The sequence below is a fragment of the Chinchilla lanigera genome, unplaced genomic scaffold, assembly GCF_000276665.1.
Source record: "Chinchilla lanigera isolate Chin_1 unplaced genomic scaffold, ChiLan1.0 scaffold00002, whole genome shotgun sequence".
NCBI classification, from domain to species: Eukaryota; Metazoa; Chordata; class Mammalia; order Rodentia; family Chinchillidae; genus Chinchilla; species Chinchilla lanigera.
This window is the reverse complement of record NW_004955403.1, coordinates 526,768-545,260: the sequence shown is the minus strand read 5'-3', so window position 1 is coordinate 545,260 and position 18,493 is coordinate 526,768. Positions and strand designations below refer to the sequence as shown.

Sequence of the window (18,493 nt, the reverse complement as noted above, 5' to 3'; positions counted from 1 at the left end):
GTAAGTCTTCCATTAATTACTTTCTACCACTCTTAACACAGCTTAGTTTTATTAATAACAATCATCTACTTCTAAGAAACAGGCCAGAAGATAGGTCAGTAAAGGAATACTCATCTGTAAAAAATTGCATGTCTTCCTCAACATAATTGTAAACAATTCCATCTTTCCAATGTTACTCACCTCATGATAAATTGAAGGCTTGGATAAGGAAGGGATAGTGAAAGACAAAACCTTATTGTTTCCATCTTTATCAGCAATTTCCTATAATCAAAAAATATGCAAAGATAATGAAACAATCAAATAACCAGAGATCTATAAGACATATTTTCTTAATTTACAGAATATAGCATTAGGAACTAAGAAAGATTTTTAGAAACAGTAATATATAAAAGTATTACTACCTATCATATCTTCTCTAACTAGTACAGTTCTAACCCAGACAGAGATAGCACAATTCTACACTAACAGTAACAGCACAACAGCCAAGACAAAAAGCAGGCACACAAATCAACCATTGTGTTAAATTTACATACAGAACAGGGAGATCGATTAGATTGTCTAGAAGAATCAATGAGCAAAGTATGTATTAAAATTAAAGATCTTCAACAAGAGATCCACATTTTCCAAAATACAAAAACCATAGTGTTCTAACACAGAATGGTTTTTTCCAGTTTTATCAATGTATAGACAAATTTAGTTCATGGTGTACAATGTGATATTCTGATGCATCTTCACAATCATGCTAAATCATTATCACAATCAAGCTAATTAATATTTTCTATGGTGAAAACATTTAAGAATTAATCCCCCCCCACTCGGTACTGGGAATCAAACTCACGACCTCGCGCTTTCCAGGCAGGCGCTGTGCCGCTGAGCTAAATCCCCAGCCCCTCAAGAATTAATCTTGAATAAGAAACTTGTATGACTACTCAGCAATAAAGCTTACCTGAAATAAACTACATGTTAACATAACCAAGAAAGGTCCAAGTAATTAAGAATGAATTGGTACTTAGATAATTTCTGCTGAGCTCTAAGAAAATTCTCGTGATTCTAAATTTTTCTTTATGATTGCTTAAAAAATATATTATTTCTTTGTTAAAGGACAATATTGCTCTTTACGTCCCCTCTCTTCCCGGGCTGTAAATAAATACCTCCCACAGTCAGCATGGAGGGGCCAAACACTGCTGCCTCTCTCCTCCCTCTGCTCACACTCTTCTCTTACCCCTGCGGTACTATACACGCTGGGGTGGATGGAACCCACAGAGAGGAATTTCCTTAGCACACCAGGACCAACTGCACAGCATCAAAGAAGCAATAATGAAACAGCTGCCACCACCAAAATACAGCCTCACTGCCGAACAGGACTCATCTCTGAGTGCCCGGGTCACAGGGGAGCACCAATTATTTCTGAGCAATAACAACACACCTCTAATTTTGGCAAGGAGATACCCTAGGTAGATCATGCAACTTCTCTGCAGTCAAAGGAGGTACCACCAAAGCTGGTCCATCTTACTTCAGAGCGTTTAAGCTAAGATGAAGGGGCCTGATTAAAGTTAGGCCCAAAGCTTTAAATTTTATTCCTAAATTTTCAATGAAGCCATATTCTGTTGATTTATCTTTGCATGTATTTGTGGAAGACAGAAAGCTGAACCTTGCTAAGGGCAGTACAAAACTCCCCTGGGCTGTTGAGGCAAACCAGATTTGAGAGAAGAGGGGGAAAAAGAGAAATGTGCAAACAGGAAAAACCAGTACGGTTTAGGAACAAGAAACAGAAGGCAGAGAAGGCAGAGGGACAAGGTGGCAGGACAGAAACCAACCAGAGAACCACAGAGAAAAGAGACACAGATATCAAGGAATTAAAACCAGTTGGGAGCCTGAGGACACACTTCTGACACATAACTGGACATGTTTTTTCAGTACACTACTTGGGAGGTGTCAAAAGATTAAAAGAATCCAGTGCAGTGGCTCACGCCTCCTACATGCATCCCAAGTGCTGGGAGGCTGAGTCAGGAAGATAGCACTGAGTTTGAGGACAGCCTAGACTATATAGTGAGTTCAAGGTGAGCCTGAACTACATAGTGAGACCCTGTCTCAAAGAAAAAAAGGTAATTAAACCCAGCACCAAAAAGTACTGCCAGTAACTTGTCACATCATCTGCTTTGCAAAATAGTTTCATCTATCTCATTAGTGAATGTTTTTACACTAAATAAATGAACATAAATGACAGCTTAATGATAAACCACTAAGCTGAATTTTTATATCAACAAATATTTACTAAGTGTCTATAATAAGCCCTATAGGAAACCCAGTGATACAGAAAACAAATTTTCTACCCTAAAAGAAAATACATGCCAAGAATGGTGGCATACACTTATAATCCCAGCACTCCTGAAGGCTGAGGCAGGAGGAGCACAAGTTCCAGCCCTGCCCAAGCAGCTTAGTAAGACCCTGTCTCAAAATAACACAATAAAAAAGATGGGCATGTAGCTAAGTACAAAAGCCCTAGGTTCAATTCCAAGCACTACCAAAAGAAAAAGAAAAAAAGAATGAAGAGAAAAAAACAGGTAAGTTAGGAAAGTAGAGAATTTCATTCCAACACTAGCTTTTCATTTAAAAGGGAACTACTTTTAGCCAGGTATGGCGGCACATGCCTGTAATCCCAGTACTCGGGAGGCTGAGGCAGGACGATTGCCTCTGCCTCAAGTTCGAGGCCAGCCTGGGCTACAGAGTGGGTTCAAGGCCAAGCTGAACTACACAGTGAGACCCTGCCTTGAAAAAACAAAATAAAGCAAAACAAAAAATCCAAACAAAAATTATGATGATAAAAACAAACATTTATTAAACACCTTAAACACAATAACACTTTTTTTGTTTCTGTTGACAGAAGTCAAGGTACTGAGTAACCTGCTCCTATTTAAAATCACTAGTTTGTTATATGTGGTTTCTACAACAACCACTGAGAAGAGTCAATGATTATTTGATTTATCACTCATGTACAGCTCTATTTGTTTTCCCTAGAGACCACTTTGGAGAATCCAAGCTATAGTATAACAACCATTGATAATTTCCTGCCATTTTTGTCTGTAACTCACTATTATTTGTCTGTTTGTTTTCCTGAGAAATTATTTTGAAGATACCAATAGGGAAAATAACAAGCATTGATAATGTCCTACCACTTTGTCTATAATTTGGTGAATCCCCCTACTGCTATGCTGTCCTTCTTTTACTCTTTAAAATAAAAAATAAAATAAAATCACTAGTAAGCAGCAGAACACAGTTCTGAACTGAACACCAGTGACCCTAACGCCCACACCTCTTCCTTCTGATGTCTGACAGTGGAAATGCTTCCCAGTGATGAAGACTCAGAGAAGTGAGCACTGGGCAGCAGAATATTTATTATTTATTATTGAGAGACAATAATAACATTTATTATTGTGAGGCTTAATTTTCTGGTACTTTATTACCTCTCAACTATAAAAGTAAAGTCTATCATGTGGAATATTTAAGAAAGTGTACTAGATACACAGAATCCAAGACTTCGAATGGCAGGAAATTCAGTACAAATGTCCTAAAATGGACATCAAGAGCAAAAGCAAAATACTAATGTGTTAAAGTACTTAACAATTCCTTAGGCTGGGCCTGGTGGTGCAGGCCTATAATCCCAGCACTTGGGAGGTTGAGGCAGGAAGACCGCTATGGCTCAGGCCAGCCTGAACTACACAGCGGGAGGCTGTCTCAAAAAAAAGAATTCCTTTCGAGGAGTTGCATAAACAATGTAGTATCAAATTTTTTACCAAGTACTAAATTTACAAGCTGCACTGGGCATGGTCATGCATGCCTGCAGTCTGAGTTATACAGGAAGCTGAGGCAGGGGGAATCACTTAGCCCAGGAGTTGTAGATCAGCCCTGGCAACATAGCCAAATCCTATCTCAGAATAACAAAATTTTACAAGTTGCTAATCAAATTATTATGACCAAACTACATTGTGGAGGAAGAAAAACTACACTTTGAACTGGAAATTTATACAAGTCAGCTTTATATCATAAAGGTGAACTGAAGTGTGTCTTATGCCAGTCTCTTCTCAGTCATGTCCCTCACTGACCCCAAGCCACATTCACCAAAATTACACTCCCTTGTGGGTGAGTCCAGGTAAACATCCAACGCCAGCACCAAGGCAGAGGGTGCAGCAGGTGCTGCCCCACCTCCCGGCACTGCTGGCACAGGGAGAGCCTTGCCAGCCACCCTACAGAGGCTTCGCTGGCTCTCTGTGTCTTCCAGCCCTCCCGGCCCTTCCATCAGCCTGAGAGCTCCTCCCTCCCACGCTCAGGCACCTCCCATCTGGAAGAGCGATCTTGCCCCAGCCTTCAGGCTCGCTGAACACCAGAGCATCTCTGAAATGCATGTGGTTTCTTTCCCCCGTCTCATTCCCACTGTGTCCATGCTCAGACTTGTACAACTGGACTTCTCCCCATTAACTGATATACCTCTCCTTAGAGGCAGAAATCCCACAGCTGCTTCCCCACTCTTCTCAGTTACATATACTAACTTCAAATATAAGAATGGTGATTAAATGAAACTTCTAATTCCAGAGTTTCATTATCTTAATACACTGTAGTTTTTTTTTCCTCTCAAAACTTTCTAATTACTTTCCCATTAAGGAAAACTTAAACTCCTCCTTTCAAAAACACTCTCTAAAACTGATAGGAAGTATCTTCCCTAGCTTGCATATATATCCTGTGCTTCAAACATAATTATTTCCTTTTGTCAAGAACAATTTGACTTTCTCGCCTTTGATTACTTCCTCCTAAAATTATCACCTAAAATTACCATTCTACTCCTAATTTCAGCCAACACAAAATCTCTTTGTAAAGCCCAGCAAATGCGGGCCATAAATTCAGTTACTTTAATATACATTTTTTTTTTCTTCTTCCTCCTCCTCTTCCTCCTCCTTTTTTTGGGGGGGCGTTCTAGAGACCAGGTCTCACTCTGTAGTCCAGTCTGGCCTCGAACAGTCCTCCTGCCTCAACCTCCCAAGTACTGGAATTATAGGCGTGTACCACCACACTCAGCCCACTTCAGCTAACATTTGAATTTCTCCCTGAAATCTTCTTTCCACACAAACTTTGTACAATTTAGTCATCTGTAAGCATGTCTTCTCCAGCAGAGTAAAAGTGTCCTAAAAACAGGTACCATTTCTAAGTCTGTATTTTCAATGTTCAACTCTGCCCTACACAGCCCTCATATTAGTCAAACACTGTGAAATAAGTCTTGGGCTAGGGATGTAGCTTAGGGGCACAGCACCTGCTTGGCAAGTGCAAGGCCCTGAGTTTGATTCCTGGTACTAAAAAACAAATTATCAAAAAAAACAAAACATGTCTAAAGAAATAGATCCTTAGATATTAACAATCCCATCAATAATAGTTTCATCTATTTTCTAAAATGCTTATTGTTACTTGTGAACTCAATTTAATTAGTTCAAATAAATTATTCAGCAGTCTATTTTTCTCTAAACAGTCCTTACATGTTATTTTAGGGGACTTTAAAAAATGTTTTAAATTTCTCAAACTGTTATTTTCAACTTACCAAATTGTAAATTCCTAACAGAAGTGCTTCAATGCAACCATTACTCTGTCTGTCTCGGCTAACTGTAAGCCGCAAATAAACCCACATCAATTCTGGCAAGAACTGCAGTGTGAACCGCTTAAGTCGAACCTCAGAACTACGATAGAGTTCAAACAGCTGATGGCAGACAGGCTCCAGGAGCTGAAAGGGAAAAAAGTGCATCAGTTATTTCCTTTTTGGGGTCTGTAATTGTATTCTTTAAAAGGCACACATAACCTGTATAGTATTTTAAAAATAAATTCTTTTTTTTGTTTTGTTTTTGTCTTTTTGAGACAGGGTCTTGCTATATAGTTCAGGCTGCCCTTGAGCTCACTTTGTGGCCCAGGCTAGTCTCAAACTTCCAATGATTCTCCTGCCTCAGCCTTCCAAGTGCTGGGATTATAAGAGTGCACCACCACGCCTGGTTCAAAAATAAATTCTTAATATTAATTTCTCCACAGTTTGAGAATTCAACCAAATCTCCACTTGGAGACCACATATTAAACTGACCAATCCACTAACAGAGTACTTTTGTCCGTATAACATCACGTTTTTTAATATACTGTACTACCAAAGCAGACAATTAGCCTTTTTATTATCTACATTTATATTTCTCTTTCTGTTCTTAGCAACTCTGCCCATCATCCATTTTTTTTCTTGAGACAGGGTCTCACTATGCAGTTCAGGCTGGTCTTGAACTTACTATGTAGCCCAGGCTGGCCTCGAACTCACAAGATCCTCCTGCCTCAGCCTGCAAGTGTTGGGATTTCAGGGGTGCACTACCACACTCAGCTCACCATCATCCATTTTAAACAGTTTCCACTACAATAAAATAATTTCTATCGCTCTTGCTAGAAATAAACTTCATATCTTCAAGTGAGACTATGATTTAAACAAACTACATACCACTCATTAGGGGAAGAGATTTTGCAATACATACTATTTGGGCTAAAATTCTAGCTAATATTTTAAATACGTATCAGTAAAACAAACTGATTATATTTGGATTTTAAAACATTTAAATTTTCACTAATTGTATTTATTTGAAAGATTTCAAAAGGAAATAAAGTATGAAGAAATAGTGTTTTCAATGTTTAACTGGCACGCACCAGGGATATATAGCTCAGCAGCAGAACGCCTGCCTAGCAAGCATGAGGTTGCGAGTTTGATTCCTGGTACCAAAAAAAAAAAAAAAGAAAATGTTTAACTGGCTAATTGTCCATATGCTATCACAGAAAATAAATTATGAGAGATGTAAAACTTAAAAGGAACAGTTACAATTAGTGACAATTTGAATGGTTTTGTTGGCTTAACTGCAGAATGAACAAAACTGTGACTTTTAAATGCTTATCTAAAACTAATCAGAAAGTATAAAGTAGTGTGTGTGTGTGTGCACACATGTGTATATACTTTTTTCTGACAGGATCTGGCTATACAGTCCAGGCAGGCCTCAAATTCATGCTCTTTCTGTCTCAGCCATCATGCCTGGCTAGTATGTTTTTAATTTAAAATTTAACCCTAACTCTTTAAAAAATGAATAATGGAATTCATACGCTTACTTCTAAACGACTAGAATAACACATTTAGAAATCTGCTTGAATGGAGGTATATATGTCTGTAATAATCTAATACTCTAGAACAAAGTCACTACTTTCACAACTGTAAAATTAAAACTCCACGAAACTATGCTGATTATACAGTTAACATTAGGTAAGTTCAGTGTGGCTCTTGAAAAACACTCTTCCACGAAACTATGCTGATTATACAGTTAACATTTAGATAAGTTCAGTGTGGCTCTTGAAAAACAATCTAAGGCTTAAAAAACTTCACACACACACACATAGAGTAAATACTATGTTCTTTACGTAAAATTACTGTCAGGGTAGTTTAAAACTTAAAAACTATTGCAGCTCTCTCCTTACTGAAGTCTAGGCCAGTCAGACAATCTGTAGCAGAGGAGGATGCTAAATTCAGGTATTGTAACATCAAGTCAAGTGTTTCCACTCTACCACATTTGTTAAAATGGAATGGAGGTGGCAGTTGGCTAATTATAAAAAGTATACTCCACTCAGCACCAACAGTGAACGTAAGCTTTTGAAAATAGTCAACTGCTAGAATCTACCTTAAATGCTCACAGCACTACTCAGCTCTTCTGAGGAGTTAAAGGTTGTGGCAATTTTCATAAATACATTAAAAATACATACCTAGGACTCACACTCACTGTCCTCTTCTGAGAGGTAAGGACTGTGACTGTAACGGATTTCTAACTGATGGTTGGCTTGTGATCCCCAGCTGAACTGAATAAGCATGGTGCTGAGAGTGGGAGGCCCACCTCCCACCCATTGTTGCCATCAGCGTAAGAGGTAGAATTGGAAAAAGATAACACATTAATTACTAAAACGTTTGTTATCCGCCTACTTGTTCTAGTTACGTTATTGATTCTGGCTCAATAAAAGGTGATTGTAATTGGTAATCGGGGCTGCAGTCCAAGAGGTTGTAAACCCTCTGATCCCAGGCTTCTGCCTCTCTTGTTTTTCTTGTCTCTCTTTACTTTTTCTATTCATCCGTGGGCACCTCCTTCTCGGGACCTGTCACTATAGATAGAACCACACTCTTCAGTAAAAGACTCATGAAAGATTGACTTCTCTAAATTTCATGGGCGGGCTGGGGATTTAGCTCAGTGGCACAGCACCTGCCTGGCAAGGGTGAGCTCCTGAGTTTGATTCCCGGTACCGGAAAAAAAACAAACAAAATAAATAAATAAATTTCACGGGCCACAATACGACTACTGTAAATTTCATTATAAAGACCTTAATCCCTTTTTCTCAGTAGTAAACGGTAATGGAATATAGAATCCTATAACTAGGCACAGTGAAGAAATAGTTTCCAAAATTATCACTATTTTTTCTTCTTTTTTTCTATGTAGCTCAGGCTGGCCTCAAACTCATAGTGATCTTCTTGTCTCAGCCTCCCAAGTGCTGGGATTACAAGTGTGCACCATACTGTTATTTTTTTAAAGGGAGGTATTTGGGCATGGTGCAAATCTAGAAACTTTCATTCAGATACCACTAAAAAATAAAACTCATGAAAGAAAACCTTACATTCTAGGCATGTGTATCATGCCACCATGGTCTCATATTCTCAACACGATGACTCTGGCCTCCCTCTCCTAAATGGTACAATCACTCACATCAAAATGTTAAAAAAATTATCTTTAGATTGAAAAAAAAAAAAAAAACCTTAAGAATAACTGACACCTTCCCAAATTTAGCAAACACTGCTTTGACATGGTAATGACTGAAAGACATTCTCTCCACAGAATATGCTGAGTATCTGGGGTAGAAGAATGAAGACCTCAGCCTAAGGGAGTAGGCTGGAGGAAGAAGTGAGTGGAAGACATGGACACAAGTAGACCGAGGCTGTAGGAAAGCAGTGACTTACAGAGTTCATCTGGGAATAGAGACAGAAAGGCGCAGGCCAAGGAAAGTTTTCAACAACTGGAATATGGCTGTTTGTCACTTCAGCCACTGCACAGCAAGAAGGGAAAGACTGTGAGCCAAGATGCTGGCTGAGTGGTAGAAAGGAGGTCCTAGTGTTTCTGTTCACAGCGCTGGGAACTAAACCCCGGCCTTGTCACTAAACCGTTCCCCAGGCTGGTCTTAAGCTTGAGATCTTCCTGCCTCAGCCCCCTAGACTGCAGAGATTACAGGTGTGCACCTCCTCAGCTGATTTGTTTTTTTAATGACTTAGAAAAAAGCTGAAAATGAGGGGCAAATGGGTAAGAGATGGAGGCAGAAGGGAGGAAGAGAAGGGTAAGGGGTGGAAAGGAAGGAGCTGGGGTGTGCTCTGTGCATGCACTAGCCCCATACAAGAGGTGTAAACACTGTGTACTGCACATGTACCAAACCAGCAACAGACAAAAAGCACATGGGCAGGGAAAGTCTGAAATGAACAGCAGGACCGCGTACCAGCAAGTAAGATGAGACCACAAGACTATACGGTAAATGTTCCTTTGAGGCTTGTAGCACTCAATTTAAGAAGGAAGACAACACATTTGTTTCTCGAGGCATGTCCAGCTGCTCAGGCACAGGTATGAAGCGAGGACGGTCGGCGAGGTTTCACCCAGTGTGGTCATCCTGCTGCAGTTCATGTGAAATAAGGGAACTGAGACAGACTGATGGGGTAGATAATACAATGGGCAAAGGAGCTAAGAACACATGCGAGGGGATGCTGTCATGATGAACTCCAAAGACTCAGCAACACTGAGAGGGGAGGTGGGTCATATCTCAATCACGAAAAAACAGGGTAACAGTTTGGAGGACCCCTGGACGTAGACCTGTTAGCGTGACCAAGGATTCTGGGAGAAGGAGAAGCAAAAATAAAGCAAGCCTGCTGGTCTACAGGTTAACCTGAAATTGTAACACAGGTTGACTAAGACATGTAATATTAAACTCCTATGAAATATACATTCTTAATAACTTTTATGGTCTTTAAAACAGTATTATTGTAAGATCACCACAAGTCCCAATTCATATGAAATATGACACACGACCATTTTATGAAATAATACCATATTAACTAAGTAATATACCACTTGTTTCAGAATGTAACAACATCAGGACTAAAGGGGACTCCTTCTATAAAAAGTGCAAAACTTTTTAAAGATTCTATAGAGCTTACATTCTGTTTTTCCAAAGTCTGAAAACATATTTAGAGCCTCTTGAACTGACAGGACAAAGGATGCAAACCCAGACCTGTGGCAACTTGATTACAATGAGTGCTGGGTCTTGAACTCAGATCTCTCAGATTGTGTTTTTCCCATTTCTAGCCATGACTCTAAGGTCACAACATTAATATTATGATGTATCGCCAGGCATGGTGGTGTACACCTGTAATCCCAGCACTTGGGATGCTGAGGCAGAAGGATTGCTGGGAGTTTGGGGCCAGCCTGGACTACAAAGTAAGTTTACGGCCAGCCTGAACTGCATAGTGAAACCCTGCCTCAAAAAGACCAAAAAAAAGAAAAAGAAAAAGAAAAGAAAAAAGATGTATCATAAAATGAAGTAGTAACTATTAAATCATCATAGCTTTCAAAGTATTAAAAAGAGGAAAGATACTTTTTATATACTAGTGAGCCCTAATGAAAATGAAAAGTTTTTCATCTTTTCATATTTCATTTTGTTTGTTTGTTGTTCTTTGTGGTGGTGCTGGGGACCATCTCATGACAATAGGGCCTCACATACACAGGGCAAGTGCTCTTCCACCACCTCAGCCCATGTTCATTATATATATTACAAATACTAGATCTTAAGGAAGTAACAAATGTACACGACATGATCACTGCCCTTAAAGAGCTTACAATCTAAAGGGAAAACATAAAACAAATTTTAATAAGCAAAGCTTAAATGTTAAGACAAGGCAAAACAAGAGGTAGGGAATATACACACTCATTATTTAGGGAACTCTGAGTAATCCTGACTAAGAAGGCTATGCTTATGATGAACATGACCTACACTTACAGTTACAAAACATTCAGAAATATGCTGCAAGAGGAAAAGCGAATGAGTCCTGTAATTTCTGCCACAAATAGCCTGAAAGCTAGTTCACACTGAAAAGACAGGAAAGAGGTCAATAAGCAAGTTTTTAGTGATAGGACAAAAGGGAAGATGCACTCTAGGTTAGGCTGCTGGTTAGGAGATGATTACCTGAACTTCTTCAAACTCACTCAGGTACACAGCAGAGGCACTCCTGGAGGCTGTATCTGGGAAGATAAGAAGCTACTTTCCTGTGTGTCCCTTTCATTTTCATTTTAAGCACAAATGAATCCGGTGGTGATACAACTGAATGTCATTCTGTTGTGTTAATGGAGAGATGTGTGTATCTGGCATAAATTAATATATAAATTCAGTAACTACATTTTTCCCTTCTATCATAAAGTTGAATAACAGGAAACTATTATTTTTAGTTTACTAAAAAGGTGCTTCTTCTGATCACTTTAACCTCACTGGTAGCATCATTTTATGCCATTGATTTCACTGATTAGAGTGATTATACATGGCTCTATATTATAAAAAAAAAAGTACACAATATTACAATTTTAAAAACTAGCCAGGCATGGTGGTGCACACCTGTAATCCCAGCACTCAGGAGGCTGAGGCAGAAAGGTCACATAGTGAGATCCTGCCTTTAAAAAACCCCAAATATAAGTAAGTTAATTAAAAACAACAACAAAAAAAACTGAATCAGTACACAGTAAAATTTGGCTTTCAGAGCGGGAAACATTCCACAACAGGAAGTAGGGAAAAGTTTCAAATTAAACAAATAATCATGATGTGACTGTCACTCAAATCAAGAATCAAATCAAACTGTTTTTTTGAGGAAAAAACTTGATCAAAACATTTTAAAATATGGAAAGGGAGGAAATGGGGAAAGCCAAAGCAACTATCAGAATGGAACAGCAGAAAGAAAAATCTCCAGATCCACAAGGACAGAAAACTACAAAACTTACATTTCTGTGCTTTAGGACACATACTTCATTCTACTATGTAGACATTTTTTTTCTTTATCAATTTTCATACCTCATTATTCGAATCCTGAATAACCTTATACAGAGCTGGCACAAGTGTCTTCTTCCGGTGTAAAGTTGCTGCATAATTGGTGATCTGAGTGTCAGGTAATGCCTAAAAGAAACCACCACAGCAAGGAAAAGTGAATTTAATAGCTAACAAGTGAGGGACTTTATTTTACATGAGTGCCTCTTTGTTTATTTTTGTTTTTCTTCCGGTACCAGGAATCGAACTCACGACCTTGCGCTTGCCAGACAGGCGCAATGCTACTGAGCTGAATCCCTAGCCCCTACAAGAGTGCCTCTTGAAGAGAAAGAAAAAATAATTATATAATAAATAACCATGAGGGTTAATCAGATTAAGTTGGAATGCTATATTATACAATAATTTCTATTTAGCCATGCAATATGATCAGAGAACACCTCATGCCCAGATTTGCTCAAATGGACCACCTTAAACTAACCCAACCTTGAAATAAAAAGCTTGGAGGCTCCCTTCTGCTGAATACGGTTTGTTATTTGTATCCTTTCTTTCCTTCCCTCCCTCTGTCCCCCTCCCCTCTTTCCTTTTCTTTCCTTCCTGCCTTTTTTTTTCCTTTGGCCAGGGTCTCACTATGCAGGTCAGGCTGGCCTTAAACTCACTCTGTAGCCCAGGCTGACCTTGAACTTTCAGTCTCTGCTGCTGCTGGGATTACAGGCCTGCACCACAAACCCGCCCTCATTTCATATTTGGAGAGGGGGTATTCCTAAACTGTATTGCTCAGGTTGGTCTTGAACTCCTGGGCTCAGGCAAGCCTCTTGCCTCAGCCTCTGGAGCACTGTAGCTGCACTACAGAGGTGTGCTATGAAGCCTAGCTTTTTACTGAATATATGTTAAAATTTAAATACTACCTCATCAATTATAACGACTGTTTTCAGGCGTTACATGTATTCCTTTCTGGCCCTGATTCAAATTAGTGCCTTTAGAGATACAGTAGTACCTTGGTTCACGAATGCTTTTGTTTGCCAACAGTTTGGCTCATAAACAGAAGCACCTGGCAAAACTTTTTTTTTGTTAGAAAATGCTGCATCAGGCAACAAGCACAATTACAATCATAATTTTTTGAGGTTTTTTTTTTGAGACAGGGTCTTGCTATCTCATCCAGGCTGGCCTTGAACTCCTGGAGTAACTCTCCTGCCTCTGCCCCCCAAGTTCTGGGATCACAGGTGTCACCACCACGCCCAGTTCATAGCCATCTTTTTTGCATGAATGTAAACATGGCCATTTTCCTCAGAATCATGGAGTGAATTAAATTTATGAACTGAGACAACACCATATTATTTCTTAGCTTGTCATTTCTATTGCATAGCACATTTGTTTTTCTACATAACACATATTCACTGTCTGAATTAGTAACATACGTATTTGTATCCCCGATCCAGTTTACCTTGAATTCTGATAACCATTCTTCCACGACACCACGTTCAGATCCCAGCATCTTCTTCTACCTTCTATTTGTCTGTCTAAAATTTAAAAAAACAGCACTTAACTCAGGAACAGAACTGTATGACAGAAACTACCAATGGTAACAATGTGTGCCTTTTACCAAAAAAGGAACTCATCCAGTACCTACTTCAGATAAGAGGACTTGCTTTAAGTTTGAAGTACAATTGTAACAAAAATTTTCAGAAATAAGTTCTATTCTTAATGGTACCATATATTTGAAACCTATTTTCCTAGTGCTTTCATATTTTTCCCCAACAGGTATACTATAAATTGGCAAATAAAGTATCCTGAGTGACATTAAACTGTACAGTGTTCAAAAGAAACACAAAACCTACACCACCAGAGTAAGTTATAAATCAGAATGATATGACAGACTATAAGAGATAAAAATAATCAACTAGAAAGCAACAGTCAAAAATTCAGCAAGCTGATAACCACATATACGCACTACACAAAGTGAGACCTTTAAAGATAGCTCCATACATTTTCTAAGGTGGAAAAATGTCCCTATACGAACTGTGCCAATTGTACAATGGTATATAAGCTATAATTCCCAGTAAAGTTATATAAAACATGAAAAAGCATGGAAGCAAATATTCACTAAACCATTAGGTCTCTCAGAACAGTCTATGTAGCTTTGAACAAAAAAGTAAGATGTAGGGGCTGGGGATTTAGCTCAGCGGCAAAGCGCCTGCCTGGCAAGTGCAAGGTCGTGAGTTTGGTTCCCGGTACTGGAGAAAAACCAAAAAAAAAAAAAAAAAAAGTAAGATGTGTTATTATTCAAGTAAGAAAAATTTTTCTCTAACACTCAGAAGATAAAACAATTTTTAAACTATCTGTAAAATAACTGAAATGAAAAGGTAGTATTTCAGAAGAGCATGTCCAACTCCATACTGGACTTCTAAATTACAACACACATACAAAGAAGTTTTCTACTTTTTTCTGATTCCAGAATTTTAGATCTGTATCTATAAGGCACTACATCAAGTGGTATGTGAACAAGGTTATGAAAAGGAGAAAAACGTGCCACTTGTTTTCAAATAACAAATGCTGGTAAGACAGACTGATGGATATCTTCAAGTAAATTACCAGATATGAGAGGGGGCTGGGGATATAGCTCAGTGGCATAAGCGCCTGCCTGGCAAGAGCAAGGTCATGAGTTTGATCCCCAGTACCACACACACACACAAACACAAAACAAGATATGAGAGAGAGAGAGAGAGAGACACCACAGATGAAGAGATGTAAAAAAATATATAACACCAAAACCAAGTATGAACCTTATTGAGAACCTGATTCAAACAATTAAAATGAATAGAATACAACCGGAGAAAGTTGAATGTGACTGGTTATTTGATGATATTAAAGTAAGGAATTATCCTAGTTTATTTTTATATTTGATAACGGTGGTATAGTTGGTAAAAACAGACCTGATTTTTTAGAGATACACACTAAAAATATTGCTGGTAAAATGATGCTTTAAAAGAAGGGGATGCTTTGGTGGCTCACACACAGTGACAAATGGGTTTTCAAGGCACTGCTGTGAAGTGTCCTCCCAATGCCCTGCTGCGATGCTGACACGTTATAAATGCTCGGAGAGCACCCAGACAGAGGAAGAACCACTGACCATGCCCAGGTAACCGTGGAAGACAAGTGGCTGGCATGCAAACAACACTACACTGCTCTACTGTGATATTGATTTGAAATGTTCTGCAAGAAATAGTAAAAATAAGTTTATAGATCCACTAAAGTCCATTGATAAACATAGACACCCAAATTTAAAACTCCTAAGTGGGCAAAGTGGAATATGTTTGCAATCCCTCTGGGAAGCTGAGGCAAAATGACTCAGGTTCAAGCCTAGCCCAAGCAACTTAGTAATACCCTGCTCAGAATAAAAACTACTTTTTAAGAAAAAGGCTCAAGATGTACCTTACCTGTGATGAATATGATCATTATGTATATCTAAAATGTACCAGTAAAATCTGATTTAAAAAAAAAAAAGATGTATCTTTCTTCCAAGGCCTTGGATTCACTCCCCAGTACAATAAAAAGTAAATAGTAAATGGATGCAACTAGAGACCATACCCATAAGTGAAATGAATCGGACCCACATGTGTAAACATCGTATTGTCTCCCTAGTGAAGGAATCTGAGTAAAGGAAGGAATCTAAGTAAAGCTCAAAACGTACAATAGATGATTTGAAAGGGAAAGAAATTGCTCAAAGGAAGGAACAACTGGGATGAGGGAAATAAGAAAAAAGAAAGAAGAGGGGCTGGGGGTTATAGCTCAGTGGCATAAGCATCTGCCTGGCAAGCACAAGGTTGTGAGTTTGATCCCCTGTCCCGCAAAAAAAAGAAAGAAGAAAGGCTATATATATATACATACACACACATACACATATATAGTAGCTGGGATAACTGTACGGCTGAAGTCTGATGGTATATTGAAAAGAACAGTTAATGCTTACAACTTTTTATGTTCTAACCTATTTTGCATGCTTGTATCTGGTAATCTGAGCAACTGATTTGAAGACAACAATATGCAATGGAATAACCATTGGTGAATTCCTACTATCTTGTCTAGCGAAACTCTGTATTATCTCTAATTATTTAATAATTTTTTTTTATTCTCTTTAATGGTTTGAACAATCTTTCATTCTTATATCTGGTAATCTGAGCAACACAGTTGAAGGTAACAATATATAATACAACAACCACTGCTAATTCTTATCATTTTGTTTTGAAACCCTGCATCACTTTTAATGTTCCTGCTTTGTTTTGTTTATGTTTGTGATGTTGGTATGCTGCTATTGTTCTTTTTTTTTTCCTTTTACTACTCTCTTTAAAATAAAAAATAAATAAAATCTAAAAGCCACAAAAAACAGAACTACAAAACAAATGAGACTTTTTTTTTCTGTCTTTTTGAGACAGGGTCTCGTTATGGAGTTCAGACTGGCCTTGAGCTCACTTTGTAGCCCAGGCTGGTCTTGAACTCACAACGATCCTCCTGCCTCAGCCTCCCAAGTGATGGGATTACAGGTGTGCGCTACCACGCCCAGCTCAGAAATGAGACTCTTAAAAAGTAACTTCACAGAATAAAGAACTGTACATCTAAATTTATAATGCTAAATTTATAAAGAAATCATTTTTTAAGGTTCCTCAATTTATTCTAATTATTCAGGTACTTTTTTCCTTTCCAATACAAATTAGTGAAGTGGTATCAACTGCTCTTTAAGCCTCAACTTCCTTATTAAAAATAGACTGCATGACATAAATATGGTTAGCGCGCACTACTGCAAGTAATACCCAATTAAAAGGTTTAAATTACAAGGCCTGAGGATGCAGACCAGTGGGAGAATACTTGTTTAGTATCTGCGAGGTTCTAGGTTCAATCCCTAATACAACAAAAAATAAAAACTAATAAAAGACAAAATAACAAGCATGAGTCCCTATCTTATAACTTCCAGTTTTGAACAAGGTTTAGGTAGGAAAAAGAAGCTACCCTTGGATGTTTCCCAGCACCCAATTAGGGAGCTGTCCAAAAAGCAAAGGAGGAAATCAGTGAGAAATTCTTTGCTTCATTCCATAAATACCTCTTAAGCACCAACCTTATGCCAGGCACTATGACAGGGGGGCAGTGCAATGGTAGACAAACCCAGATGTAGACCTGCTCTAATTAAGTATTTGTACAGTGCAGGAAAGCAGACACATTTTTTCTTTTTATTTTTAATGTTATTTTAAAGAAACAAAAGACAAAATTCCAAAACAATATGATGGGAGGGTAACAATGGTCAACACATTGCATGTTGTTATCTTCAAATCAGTTACTCAGGGTACAAGATACTAGCATTTAACTGTCCAACAATATTAGCACAAATCTACTCCTTCATTGAACTGAGAGAAATCAGCAGCATAACTATCTTTTGTATACACCTATACATGTATTTTTTCTTTTCCTTTTGCTTTTCCCTTCCTTCTTTTATCCACTTGCTCTAAACTAGTTTCTCTTTCCTTTTGAAGTTTCTTCCCACTTTACAATATTTATTGTACATTTGGAACACATTTACTTTTTCAGCTTCTCACATGAGGGAGACAATATGGTTTACACATTTGCCTCTGGTTTATTTCACTTATCAATATGGTCTCCAGTTGCACCCATTTACCTATAAAAGTCTCCACTTTACCCTTCTTTACGGCTGAGTAATACTCCATTATGTAAAGTAATACTCCATTATATAAAAAGACAACATTTTTTTTATCCATTCCTCAGTTGATGGGCATTTGGCTTGTTTCCAAGATCTGGCTATGACAAATTGTGCTGCTATAAACATGGGTGCACATATATCTCTGTGGTATGATCTCTTTAATTCTTCTGGGAAGATTCCTAGAAGCGGAATACCTGGGTCAAATGGGACCTTCAATCCTAATTTTTTGAGGAATCTCCACACTGATTTCCACAATGGCTGTACGGTCTATATTCCAGTAACAGTGGAGAAGAGTTCCCTTTTCTCCACAGCCCCTCCAGCTTTGTTATTGGTTGATTTCTTGATGATTGACATTTTTTCTGAGGTAAGATGGAATCTCAGTGTTGTTTTAATTTGCATCTCTCGAATGATGATACTGAACATTTTTTCATATATTTATTTGCTGTTTATATTTTTTCATCTGAAAAGTGTATATTCATCTCTGATGCACATTTTTGGATTGGGTCTTTGAATTTAGGAGATCTGAGATCTTTATATGATGTTGATAGCAAACCTTTGTCTGAGGAACATCCGGCAAATACTTTTTCCCACATTGTGGGTTGTCTCTTCACTGTTGGTAGTTTCTCTTCTTGTGCA

The 18,493-nt window shown here is 38.3% G+C and overlaps 1 protein-coding gene across 10 annotated transcripts in view; it reads right to left on the bottom strand.

The window, feature by feature from the left end:
* Fam126b (family with sequence similarity 126, member B) overlaps positions 1–18,493 on the bottom strand; it is an 80,839-nt gene that overhangs the window by 19,249 nt on the left and 43,097 nt on the right. For 8 of the 10 annotated variants that reach the window (XM_005373224.2, XM_005373218.2, XM_005373225.2 and 5 more), the window contains 4 exons: positions 13,595–13,670; positions 12,181–12,282; positions 5,585–5,764; positions 181–261 (listed from right to left, as the gene is read on the bottom strand). In XM_005373224.2, coding sequence (XP_005373281.1) covers positions 181–261; positions 5,585–5,764; positions 12,181–12,282; positions 13,595–13,645 — 414 coding nt within the window. In that variant the 5' untranslated portion in view covers positions 13,646–13,670. Of the gene's footprint in view, positions 1–180; positions 262–5,584; positions 5,765–7,806; positions 9,324–11,307; positions 11,364–12,180; positions 12,283–13,594; positions 13,671–18,493 lie in introns of those variants that run through there. The other 2 variants (XM_005373226.2, XM_005373227.2) reach the window with 2 other exon arrangements.